This window comes from Rhinoraja longicauda, chromosome 4, assembly GCF_053455715.1.
Source record: "Rhinoraja longicauda isolate Sanriku21f chromosome 4, sRhiLon1.1, whole genome shotgun sequence".
Classification (NCBI taxonomy): Eukaryota; Metazoa; Chordata; class Chondrichthyes; order Rajiformes; family Arhynchobatidae; genus Rhinoraja; species Rhinoraja longicauda.
The window spans coordinates 85,335,075-85,346,934 of NC_135956.1; the positions used below are offsets into that span (position 1 = coordinate 85,335,075).

The 11,860-nt window shown below is 42.5% G+C and overlaps 1 protein-coding gene across 6 annotated transcripts in view; it reads left to right on the top strand.

The window, feature by feature from the left end:
- The window catches only part of rbbp8 (retinoblastoma binding protein 8), a 111,122-nt gene extending 99,584 nt beyond the window's left edge, over positions 1–11,538 (top strand). For all 6 annotated transcript variants that reach the window (XM_078398249.1, XM_078398248.1, XM_078398250.1 and 3 more), the window contains 5 exons: positions 3,143–3,250; positions 3,690–3,759; positions 5,066–5,162; positions 7,835–7,976; positions 11,047–11,538. In XM_078398249.1, the coding sequence (XP_078254375.1) occupies positions 3,143–3,250; positions 3,690–3,759; positions 5,066–5,162; positions 7,835–7,976; positions 11,047–11,147 (518 nt within the window). In that variant the 3' untranslated portion in view covers positions 11,148–11,538. The remainder of the gene's footprint in view (positions 1–3,142; positions 3,251–3,689; positions 3,760–5,065; positions 5,163–7,834; positions 7,977–11,046) is intronic.
- Positions 11,539–11,860: the final 322 nt, after the last annotated feature.

An 11,860-nucleotide genomic window follows, 5' to 3' on the forward strand; every position in this document is an offset into this window, starting at 1 on the left:
AAAATTCACATTTCACTTTCCAACTTACATTTGTGTCTTTCAAACAAGATACAACGTGATTTGATTATTGATATCAACTGTGAAAGGCGCAGCTTGCAACAATAAAGATAAATATTATCCAAGACAAATAGTTGCTAGGTACACCGGAAACATTGTAAAAATTATCCTATGACATTCAGGACTGAGATGAGGAAAAACATTTTCACCCAGAGAGTTGTGAATCTGTGTAATTCTCTGCCACAGAAGGCTGTGCAGACCAATTCACTGGATGTTTTCAAGAGAGAGTCAGATAGAGCTCTTGGGGCTAAAGGAATCAAGGGATATGGGGGGAAAAGCAAGAACGGGATACTGATTTTGGATGATCAGCCATGATCATATTGAATGGCGGTGCTGGCTCGAAGGGCTGACTAACCTACTCCTGCACCTATTTTCTATGTTTCTTTGGTAATAATTCTTAGCAACTGGGATAACCTTCAGCCACGCAGGCTGAAATATTGAGAGAATCGTAACATGGTTACTTTTACATGGATGAAAAGAGCCTTGGGTTTGTGTTGAAACAAAAATGTGGCCCCTCCAGCTTGTTCTGTCAACCAGCACAAATTGGCTGATTTTTATCATGGTTCATTTTCCCTATTTTGTTGCTGCAATTCTTATTGTGTTGATTTTTAGTTTTGAATTTTGCAGTTAACCTTGTCTCAGCAGCTGTTTTTGGAAACAGTGTTCCGGATTTCCATTAACCTTTTGAGTGAAGGTGCACAACTTCATTCAGGATATATCACCTATTTGATCAAGTGCAGTGAAGTAAAACCTGTGATCAAGTAAACTTGCAGGACTTGGAGATTACAGTTTATCCCTAAATCTATTTTTTGTAACCTGCTGGATGAATTTGGATACAAAGAATAGGGCGGCTCGGTGGCACAGTGGTAGAGTTGCTGCCTTACAGCATCAGCGACCTGGGCTAGATCCTGACTACGGGCGCAGTCTGTACGGAGTTTGTACGTTCTCCCCGTGACCTGCGTGGGTTTTTTGCAGAATCTCCGGTTTTCTCCCACACTCCAGGTTTGTAGTTAAATTGGCATGGTATCATTGTAATTTGGCCCAAGTGTGTGTAGGGTCGTGTTAATGTGCGGGGATCGCTGGTCAACGCGGATTCAGTGGACCGAAGGGCCTGTTTCTGCACTGTATCTCTAAACTAAACTAAAATAGTTTAGGGAGCAGTCTCAACATGGCGGGTGATGACCAACTGGATCCTTCAGGTATTAGTTCTTGGCCACTTTGCTTCCATATGTGTTAATCATGTGCCGAAAGGGAAGCGGCATGCATCCAAAGTTTGGCAATTGTATAAAATATGGAAAGAACTGTACAATGTAGAAACCTGGGAGTTGTTGAGATTTTGGTGCTCATTTTTTTAAAAATTACACCAAAAGTCAGGTATTTTTACTATCAAGAAATTTGGAGTGAACGTAAAAGCTGAGAACGGAGTGTAAAGTAAATTGGAACACTGCAATAAATGACGCATGGAAAAATATTGAAAGATGTCAACGTAATATACTGTTGCAGTGTAAATGGTGAAAGATCTTTGCTAAATAGTTCATGATATTTAACACAAGTCACAGGATGTATCAAACAGTGGTCATGCCATTTTTCAATTCATCCAGCTATGGACCGTATACCTTATCCTGATTATGGAGAGGGTGCAGGTAATCAACTGGGCAGGAAAAATTATAAACTGTCATGATATTTTTGGGGGACCGATATAGGATATTTTGAAATAACTTTATAATCACTTGGGGCTTTGAAAGGAACAAATAAAGTGATTTTTTTTGTCAACAATACTATACAAGATGATAAATAAGGCAGGCTAAATTGGGCGGCACGGCACGGTGGCGCAGTGGTAGAGTTGCTGCCTTACAGCGAATGCAGCGCCTGAGACTCGGTTTCGATCCTGACTAAGGGCGCCGTCTGTACGGAGTTTGTACGTTCTCCCCGTGACTTGCGTGGGTTTTCTCCAAGATCTTCGGTTTCCTCCCACACTCCAAAGATGTACAGGTATGTAGGTTAATTGACTGGGTGAAATGTTTTTAAAAAATTGTCCCTAGTGTGTGTAGGATAGTGTTAATGTGCGGGGATCGCTGGGCGGCGCGGACTCGGTGGGCCGAAGGGCCTGTTTCTGCGCTGTATCTAATCTAAATCTTTTTAAAAAACGACAAAGGTTAACATAAATTACAAACAAATGATATAATGAATTTCAAAAGTGGTGAATATTTTTATACAGACTGATTTTGTTTTAAAGGATAGTGGGGGGAGACCAGCTGTAATACTTACACTGCTTTGATGGGTGGAGATGGTATCTTCTGCATCTATCGAATATTTTTATAACTTAGAGCAAGAATTGCTTGGTGTATTAAAATTGGTTATTGGTTACCTTTACAATTATACCAAGCTAAGTAACCTACAAACCTGAACATTTCGTTTAATTTAGAGATACAGTGCGGTAACTGGCCCTTCGGCCCACCGGGTCCACGCCGACCAGCGATCCCCGCACATTAACACTATCCTACACCCACTAGGGACAATTTTTACATTTACCAAGCCAATTAACCTTCAAACCTTTGGAGTGTGGGTTAAAACCGAAGATCTTGGAGAAAACCCAGGCGGTCACGGGGAGAACGTATAAACTCCTTACAGACAGCACCCGTAGTCGGGATCGAACCCGGGTCTCTGGCGCTGCATTCGCTGTAAGGCAGCAACTCTACCGCTGCGCCACCGCGTCGCCCTAAACCTGTACGCCTTTGGAGCGTGCGAGGAAACTGGAGATCCCAGAGAAAACCCACGCAGGTCACAGGGAGAATGTACAAACTTTGGTCAGACGGCACCCGTAGTCAGGATCGAACCTGGGTCTCTAGTGCTGTAAGGCAGAAACTTTACCATTGTGCCGCCCCACAGGGTGAGGAGGTCTGAGGAGAAAAAGGTCTGTCCTCCTTACCACCGACTTAACAGTAGTGGTAGTCGTGGAGTTGGGCATAAAGATTGGTGGAACAGTGTTGTTGCATGTCATGCTTTTTTTGGAAAGGGTAACATACCAGCAAATTTGTCAGCTTATCAGAGTTTTTATTTCCTACTTTTTTCCTCTTGGCTAAAGCAGGTCCTCCCACCTTGAATGGCAACTTGTCGGAAATGTTTGACCGTACTGCATATGGTGAATATGATTCTCATCCTCAAGAGAGTCCTCGGAGAGAACATGACGATGGTAAATCTAATCGAATGTGATATTTTTGTCATTGTGATTTAGTGACTGCAGCGTGCATTGGCGAATTGAGCTATGCTGAGCAGGTAGTACCAATTATATTGCAAATCTTTGCTTTATTCTCAGCTAAAATTGATTTCTGAGCTGGAAAGAAGTCAACATTTTCCAGAATTTCCTGCTGCTATTTGCCGTTCTAAGATATGTGCTGGAAAGTAAACAGATGCCTGTGGATAACTGGACATCTAATGCCCATTGTCCCAGCTCATGAATGAACAATGGTGATAGGGATACATTCAGACTACCAGTACCTGTGCAACATCATCTTAACAGAAAGTTGTTTCTTCCGTTTGTAAAGTTTTCTCAGTTAATCTGTAAATGTTTTAAGTGATAACTGCAGATGGGATTGAATTTAAGACGCGATTATTTGTGATTTTTGTTTTAGTTTCTCAAGAAGAACCAGAGAAAGTAAAAAATGAATCTTTCGTGCAGCCTTATGCAAACACTGGTCAAAGGTAATATGTAATTCAACTTGTTAATTTTGCATTGTAATTCATTCACGTAATGCACAGTACACAGATAATCTAATTTACTTATGAATGCGACTTGTATATTTAATATGTGTAAGAAAATAGCTGTAGAAGCTGGTACAAATCGAAGGTATCGTAAAAAGCTGGAGTAACTCAGCGGGTCAGGCAGCATCTCAGGAGAGAAGGAATGGGTGACGTTTCAGGTCGAGACCCTTCTTCAGACTGATGTCAGGGGAGGGGGCGGGACAAAGAAAGGATGTAGTTGGAGACAGGAAGACGAGTGGGAGAACTGGAAAGGGGGAGGGGAAAGCGAGGGACAGAGGAGCTATCTGAAGTTAGAGGAGTCAATGTTCATACCGCTGGGGTGTATATTTAATATGCACTGTTGAGAAGAAGATCATGTAACTTGTTTGGATGGTCACAGTCAGTTATTCCAACAGTTTAGCATTGATATTTGGTGTCAGTACCACTGTGCTGTCAGAGTCTGTGGCTACTTGGCCATCCTTTACAAAATGCCACATTTCATGCTTCTAAACAGCACGTGGGACCCCAAGTTCTCCTTGGCATTTATATTTAATGTTGAAGACATTGCAAAAGTGCACATCCAATCACGTAATAAATCTGCACACATTTTAGTCCTATGTCTGAGATATCAGTTATGAAGTCCCCTCGGTTTATTTTTGAAAGTCTTGGCCTGTAAGATGAACACTAAACTATACATAATCTACAGAACCATGTTACATATTGATTCATTTACATATTGATTCATTCACAAAGTGCTGGAGTAACTCAGCAGGTCAGGCAGCATCTCGGGAGAGAAGCAATGGGTGACGTTTCGGGTCAAGACCCTTCTTCAGACTGATGTCAGGGGGGGCGGGTCAAAGGAATGATGTAGGTGGAGACAGGAAGATAGAGGGAGATCTGGGAAGGAGGAGGGGAAGAGAGGGACAGAGAAACTATCTAAAGTTGGAGAAGTCGATGTTCATACCACTGGGCTGCAAACTGCCCAGGCGAAATATGAGGTGCTGTTCCTCCAATTTTCGGTGGGCCTCACTATGGCACTGGAGGAGGCCCATGACAGAAAGGTCAGACTGGGAATGGGAGGGGGAGTTAAAGTGCTCGGCCACCGGGAGATCAGTTTGGTTAATGCGGACCGAGCGCAAGTGTTCAGCGAAGCGATCGCCGAGCCTGCGCTTGGTTTCGCCGATGTACATATTGATATTATATCTGTGTAAATACACGAGTATATTTAGCAGTGAATCTAACTTGATAAATATTATTTGATTCCTAGGAAAAATACAGTTTTAAACTTTCCTCACATTGAGGTTGTCCGTAATAAGGAAGAAAGAAGAAAATTGCTTGGGCATACATGCAAGGAATGTGAAGTAGTAAGTTCTGTCCTAGCACAAGATCAGATAACCCATTCTGACATTTCGGTCTTTCATTTCTTTTACCCTTTCGACTTGTCTTCTTGTAGAAAGATAGGAGAGATCTTAAAATTCATTATTTGAATTCTACCTTTCTTTATAATTGATATAATAAATCTGAAAATTCTAATGACAAATAAAATTATATTGCAAACCAGAAATCAGCAGTGTGCTTCAAATATTCGACCACTGTAGCTTGCATTGTTTTGTGCCTTTTAATATTATGATTTGTCCTTTAATGTCATAAGGTCATTAGTGATAGGAGTAGCACTGGGCCATTCAGCCCATCAGGTCTACTCTGCCATTCAATCATGGCTGATCTATCTCTCCCCCCTAACCCCACTCTGTCTTCTCCCCAAAACCTCATCACCTGTACTATTCAAAAATCTATCTCTGCCTTACAAATATCCACTGACTTGACTTCGACACCCACCTGTGGCAAAGAATTCCACAGATTCAACACCTTCTGACTAAAGAAATTTCTCCTCATCTTCCTAAAAGAACGTCCTTTAATTCTGAGGCCCTAGACTCCTAGACTAAAGGGTAGAGGCCCTTTAACTCTAGTCCTAGACTCTCCCACTAGTGGAAACATCTTCTCCACATTCATGTCAACAGAAATGAAACTTGGCCACGTGAGTAGATATTAGGCCAAAGATGTTTCTTAAAATTCCATAGGGGATGGAGGATACAGTTTTGAGAAAGACATTCTGAAGCTTGGGTAGACACAAAATGCTGGAGTAATTCAGCGGGACAGGCAGCATCCCTAGAGAGAAGGAATGGGTGACATTTCGTGTCGAGACCCTTCTTCAGACTGATGTTAGGGGAGTGGGTAGGACAAAGATAGAATGTAGTCGGAGACAGTAAGACCAGTGGGAGAACTGGGATGGGGGAGGGGATGGAAAGGGATAGCCTTATTTGAAGTTAGAGAAGTCAATGTTCATACTGCTGGGGTGTAAACCTCCTGAAGCTTGGGTACCAGCTGAAGGTTCAGTTACCATGAGAGGGGTGATCACATTTGAAATTGATGAAGATGCTAGGATTAGAAATATGCAGATATCTCACACAGTTGTAGGGCTGGAAGAAACTAGAGATATGGAGGGATGCGATCATGGAAAGATTTTTATTTGAGTGTGGGGAGAGAAGAAGATGAATGAGAACTTTAACGTTGAGCTACGTTTTAAGCAGGGGCCAGTGCAGATCAATAAACACTGGGTGACAGTGAACAACAGTTGGAATAAGGCCAGCAACATTTTGATAATTCTCACGTTTACAGAAAATAGATTAGGGGCGACCAAGCATTTTGTGGGAGCAATCAAGTCCAGAAATAACAAGGGCATAGACGAGTGTTTGGGTGACATCTAGGCTTAAAATAGATGATCATTGTGATGACATGGACATAGGAAGCTCATCATAGGGTCAGATATTTCATCAAGATTGAATATAGTATGCTCCACCTGACCTCTTACTACCTCCTGTATGTACCACTCCTTCTGTGACTCCTTGGTCCATTCATCTCTCCCCACCCACCTTCCCCGATCCCTGTCACTTTCCTCTGCAACCACTGGAGTGCTTGTTAGCAGTAGAAACCAGGAACTGCAGATGCTGATTAATATGCAAAAGAACACGTGCTGGGTTAACTCTGAACTCGGGTCCGAAGAAGGGTCTCGACCCGAAACGTCACCCATTCCTTTTCTCCAGAGATGCTGCCTGTCCCGCTGAGTTACTCCAGCATTTTGTGTCTACCTGCAGGATTAACTCGGCAGGTCAGGCATCAATCATCTCTGGAGAACATAGATAGATGACGTTCCAGGTTGTTCCTTTCAGGTTGAGAAGCAGTTTGTGTCTTGGAGAGCTTGTTCTTGTACTTCCTTTTCATCACCATTAAATCTTCCAATTTCGGGTAACCCTCTAGTTTGCTCCCCCCCCCATCCCCATCTTTCTGTCTCCTCCTGATTCATCTCTGGTCCTCCAATTTTTCCTCAGTGCAAGTACCCCTTCCCTTCATGGCTTCATCCACTTACTATCTATGAATTTGCCCTCTTCCCCATCAGGTTCTGTTTCCATCTGCCCGTCACCTCTCACCTAATGGTTCCCATCATCTCCTCCTTTATCAGAGACCAGCACTGGTTGTTAATCACTTTCCGTCAGCATTCTCCACCTTCAATCTCTCCTGGCTCCAATGGCAATTTGCTTGCACATTACCCATCTGCCTCTTTGCCTCTTTCTCCCATTTCCACCCCTACCAGGCTCCATCTGCCTGTCATTTTCGGTGTGCCTATCACCTACTGCCCCCTATCTCGCTTCTTTCTCTCCCTCTCCTCTTTATACTGGATATCTTGCCTTTCCGCTCTCACTCCTGTGTGAAGGTCTTAACTCAAAACATCGAAAATGACAACCCCCTCCACTCCCCCTCACCCCGAGATGTAGTTCAGCCAGCTGAGTTCTTCCAGTATAATGTTTGTTGCAATAAACGTATGGTGTTGAAAAAGAGAGGATGGAACCACTAGCTGTGGAATGGAATTCAGAATTTAGCCCGCTCTCTGGAAAAAGGCAAAACCTGGAGATCTGAAGTTTGCAGTTCTGAGTGCAGATGGTAAACTATAACGTGTTATAATTTGTTCACTTTATTTCAGTATTATGCAGATCTTCCAGAAGAAGAGAGACTGAAAAAGTTGGCAAATTGCTCCAGGCATAGATTCCGCTACATCCCCCCAAACACACCAGAGCACTTCTGGGAGGTGGGGTTCCCTTCCACCCAAACCTGTGTTGACAGAGGTGAGGAACTACAGACACGTTGGATGGGTCAAGTTCTAACAGCTTGTTATTTTTGGCATTATCCTATTTGCTTTCAGGACAGTAAGAAAATGCTTAATGTCAACTTTGGGAGTGTTTTGGCTTTGCTATACTTTAGAACTTCAGACCCTGATGGAATATAAACCGAAGGTATTGTAACTCTAGTCACACGGAGTCCGTTTCATAACATTGGGAGACTGGCGAGTGCAAGCAGCTTCAGCTGCTCACATCGGCATCTTGAACACAGAGGGCAGCACTTGGTGGCGCAGCGGTAGAGTTGCTGCCTTAGCTTGCAGCGTCGGAGACCCGGGTTCGATCCCGACTACAGGTGCTGTCTGTACGTAGTTTGTATGTTCTCCCCGTGACCGCGCGAGTTTTCTCCAAGATCTTCAGTTTCCTCTTGCGCTCCAAAGACGTACAGGTTTGTAGGTTAATTGACTCGGTAAGAGTGTAAATTGTCCCTAGTGTGTGGAGGATAGTGTTAATGTGTAGGGATCGCTGGTCACTGCGGACTAGGTTGGCCGAAGGGCCTCTTTACGCGCCGTAGCTCTAAACGAAACAGTTTCATGTTCCAGTGGTCATTATCCTTTGTTACTCTACAGCTCTTCATTTAACTTAACAAGGGTTGCAGTTGGGTCAGGCTGCCCAATGTCAAAGAAGGCCAGGAGGCAATAGGCACTCAAATCAAGCTATTTACAAGAGGGAGCTGTGAAATGGAGGGGCACTCAAACTACAGAGGTACAAGGGGAACAGAACATAGCAGGGAGAACTTTAGGATTTAATGTTCTGTCATCCTGATGAATCTACTGAAAGGGAAGGGGTAATGTGTATGTGGAGTGGAGTGATGTGTATTCTTGTGTTGAGCCAAATAGCATAATACAATACAATATATCTTTATTGTCATTGTACAGGGGTACAACGAGATTGGGAATGCGCCTCCCATACGATGCAATAATTTAGTTAGTTTAAACAACAACAACCCAACAAAACAAATTGTAACAGTTTCAAGACAGAATAAAGTGCAAGTGGATCTGTGCCGGATCACTCTGCGATGTGACCATCCGGCTCAGCAGGACCAGTTCATAGCAGCTATGGCCCTGGGGATGAAGCTGTTCCTGAGTCTGGAGGTGCGGGCGTAAAAGGCCTTGTATCGTCTGCCCGATGGAAGGAGTTCAAACAGACTGTTGCAGGGGTGTGAAGAGTCTTTGTGGATGCTGGTGGCTTTTCTGAGGCATCCTGTGTTGTAGATGCCCTCCAAGTCTGGTAGCTGTGTTCCGATGGTCCTCTGAGCTCTATGGACTACCCGCTGAAGAGCTTTCCTTTCTGCCTCCATGCAGCTGAGGTACCACACAGGGATGCCATGCGTTAGGATGCTCTCTTTTGTTGAGAGATCAACAAAAAACATCTGCAATAAGTTTGAGTAAATGTATTGCTAAAGTCATGTTTGGTTCAATTCATGAGGTTGTCTTGGCCTGTTAATACATTTGGTAAAACACGCTGTATGCTAATTTTACATAAGTTTCTCTCTACCTCTCGCCCTTTCCTCCGTAACAGTATTAAAATGATGACTTGCATTTGAAGCCTGTTTCCACCCGCCAGTCTCCCAGTGCTGTGAAAATAACTTGAAATGCTAAAATTGTACCAAAAGCCCGACATTATAAACATAGAACTTAATCCCAGATCAAATGTACGTTGAATGGGTCGTCATTTGTGATTGTAATGTTATGGTGAATATATGTATCCTCGTTTCTTGTCTTACATTCTTTGCCTTTGTTGATGTTGCAAGTGGAGCTGCTGAAACGCAAGACTTGATCTGACAATAAAGTATTATCGTATATCGTATCGTATTATATCTGAAGGTCTTAAAGATAGCGAAGTCAGGGGGTACGGGGAGAAGGCAGGAACAGGGTACTGATTGTGAATGATCAGCCATGATCACATTGAATGGCGGTGCTGGCTCGAAGAGCCGAATGGCCTACTCCTGCATCTATTGTCTATTGACATGGAGACAGAAAACAAATTTTCCATAAATTGGACGAAAGGCTTGCCAGTTAAGAGTTTCCCTTTTGGTTGTTCCCAGTCATCAGGCAGTCGTTAAAGTAAAACAAAACTGCAGTTGTTGAAAACCAGAAAAATAAGTGGAAAATGGCAGAAGCACTCCTTAGATCGAGCAGCATCAATAGATGGAGGACAAAGAGCCAGATTCCAATTCATTTATTTCTCATCAAGTTCAGTAAATAAGTGTTAAATGCTGCAAAAAGTGGGAGTGGTAGAGAGAACAATAGTTTCATGAACATCTTCGGTTTGCACCCGATCATATACTTTCACTCTTGTCACCCTACCTTCTCTGTAATTGAAAAAATCTTGCTTTCTCGCTATTCCAGTTTCATGAAGTGTCATTGACCTGATGAAATGCTGGCTGTTTCTCCACAAATGCTGTCTGACCTGCTGAGTGCTTCTGGCATTTTCTGTGTTTGTTACTTGATTGTGTGAGAGAAGAGTACATGTTGCTCCATGCCAGCGATCAGCAATAACAGCTTCCCGATTACTTTAGTAGATGGCAAAGCTGCAAAGTATCTACTCCCTCACCATTTCTGCAAGGCTCCTGTAAACATGCAGCTATCGGACTCGGCATTTTTCCCTGTTTGGATATTAATTGGAAATGGGCCTCCCCCAGCATCATAAATTTGAGTTTGAATAAATCCATTCACTTGTGCCCTGGACACAGGGGCAACTCCTACAAAATGTTATTTCAAGAAGAGTGATTAAGAATCTGAAGTGAGGTCTGGGTGGGATGGAGCCAAGTATTAGCATTATGAGAGATTTAAAGGGCCAGTCTTGACAACGGGAAGCACTCACCGGTTATGGCGAAACTCACTCACTGGCATAAGTACATATCTGTTTTGAAAACCTAAACTTTTAACGTCTGCTGTTACAAAATTTTGCATTCCTCTTTCGTAGAACTCACTACTGGTACTTTAAAGAAATAGCAGCTCTATCAAGTTCTCAATCGTGCCCGTTTTAACTGCCAACAACATGCTTTATGTTTCAGGTTATATAAAAGAGGAGAGCGCACCGTGCCAGCGACCAAGACGGAGACGGCCTTACAATCCAACATTTTTGCTGAAGGACAAAGAACAGAATTTAACTTAACCCTCCAAGTAAAAACCAACAGCAAAAAACAAAAATCGACGCAGGAGAATGTGTCTTAAACATCAAACTTTGTAGTGCAAAATTCAAATTTACTATCGCATTTGATTAGATCTAATTTGTTTTGCTACAATTGTTATTTAAATTATGATTATTTTCACCTGTGTATTAAGTGGAAACTTTTACATTTGCACACCATACATAAGGTTTGGTGTTATTTGTTGCACTGGATGAAAGCACTGGACAATTATGCCCTTTAATTTGTAAACCATTATATAATTGTAAATATAAGCTGAATCTTTTGGATGTTTGATATTGAATAAGCTGAAACTTTGATTGTAATAAGGACTCATCAGCAAAGACCAAATGAAAAGTCAACATGGTCTTGAACAACAGTTCATTCAAAAAATAAACTTTATTGCAAAATGCAAGGCATGGCTATAATGGCTCAGTTAGTGGATTAATATGAAACACTAGAACATCTGGGAGATTGTTTGTATCTTCCTTAATGAAGGCAGATCCAAAATACCGGTTCAACTCGTCTGCCATTTCCTTATTCCTCATAATAAATTCCCCTGCTTCTGTCTTCAAGGGAGCCACATTTGCCTTAACTATTTTTTTCCTCTTCACATACCTAAAGAAGCTTTTACTATTCTCCTTTATATTATTGGCTAGCTTACCTTCGTACCTCATCTTTTCTCCTCGTATTTCCTTTT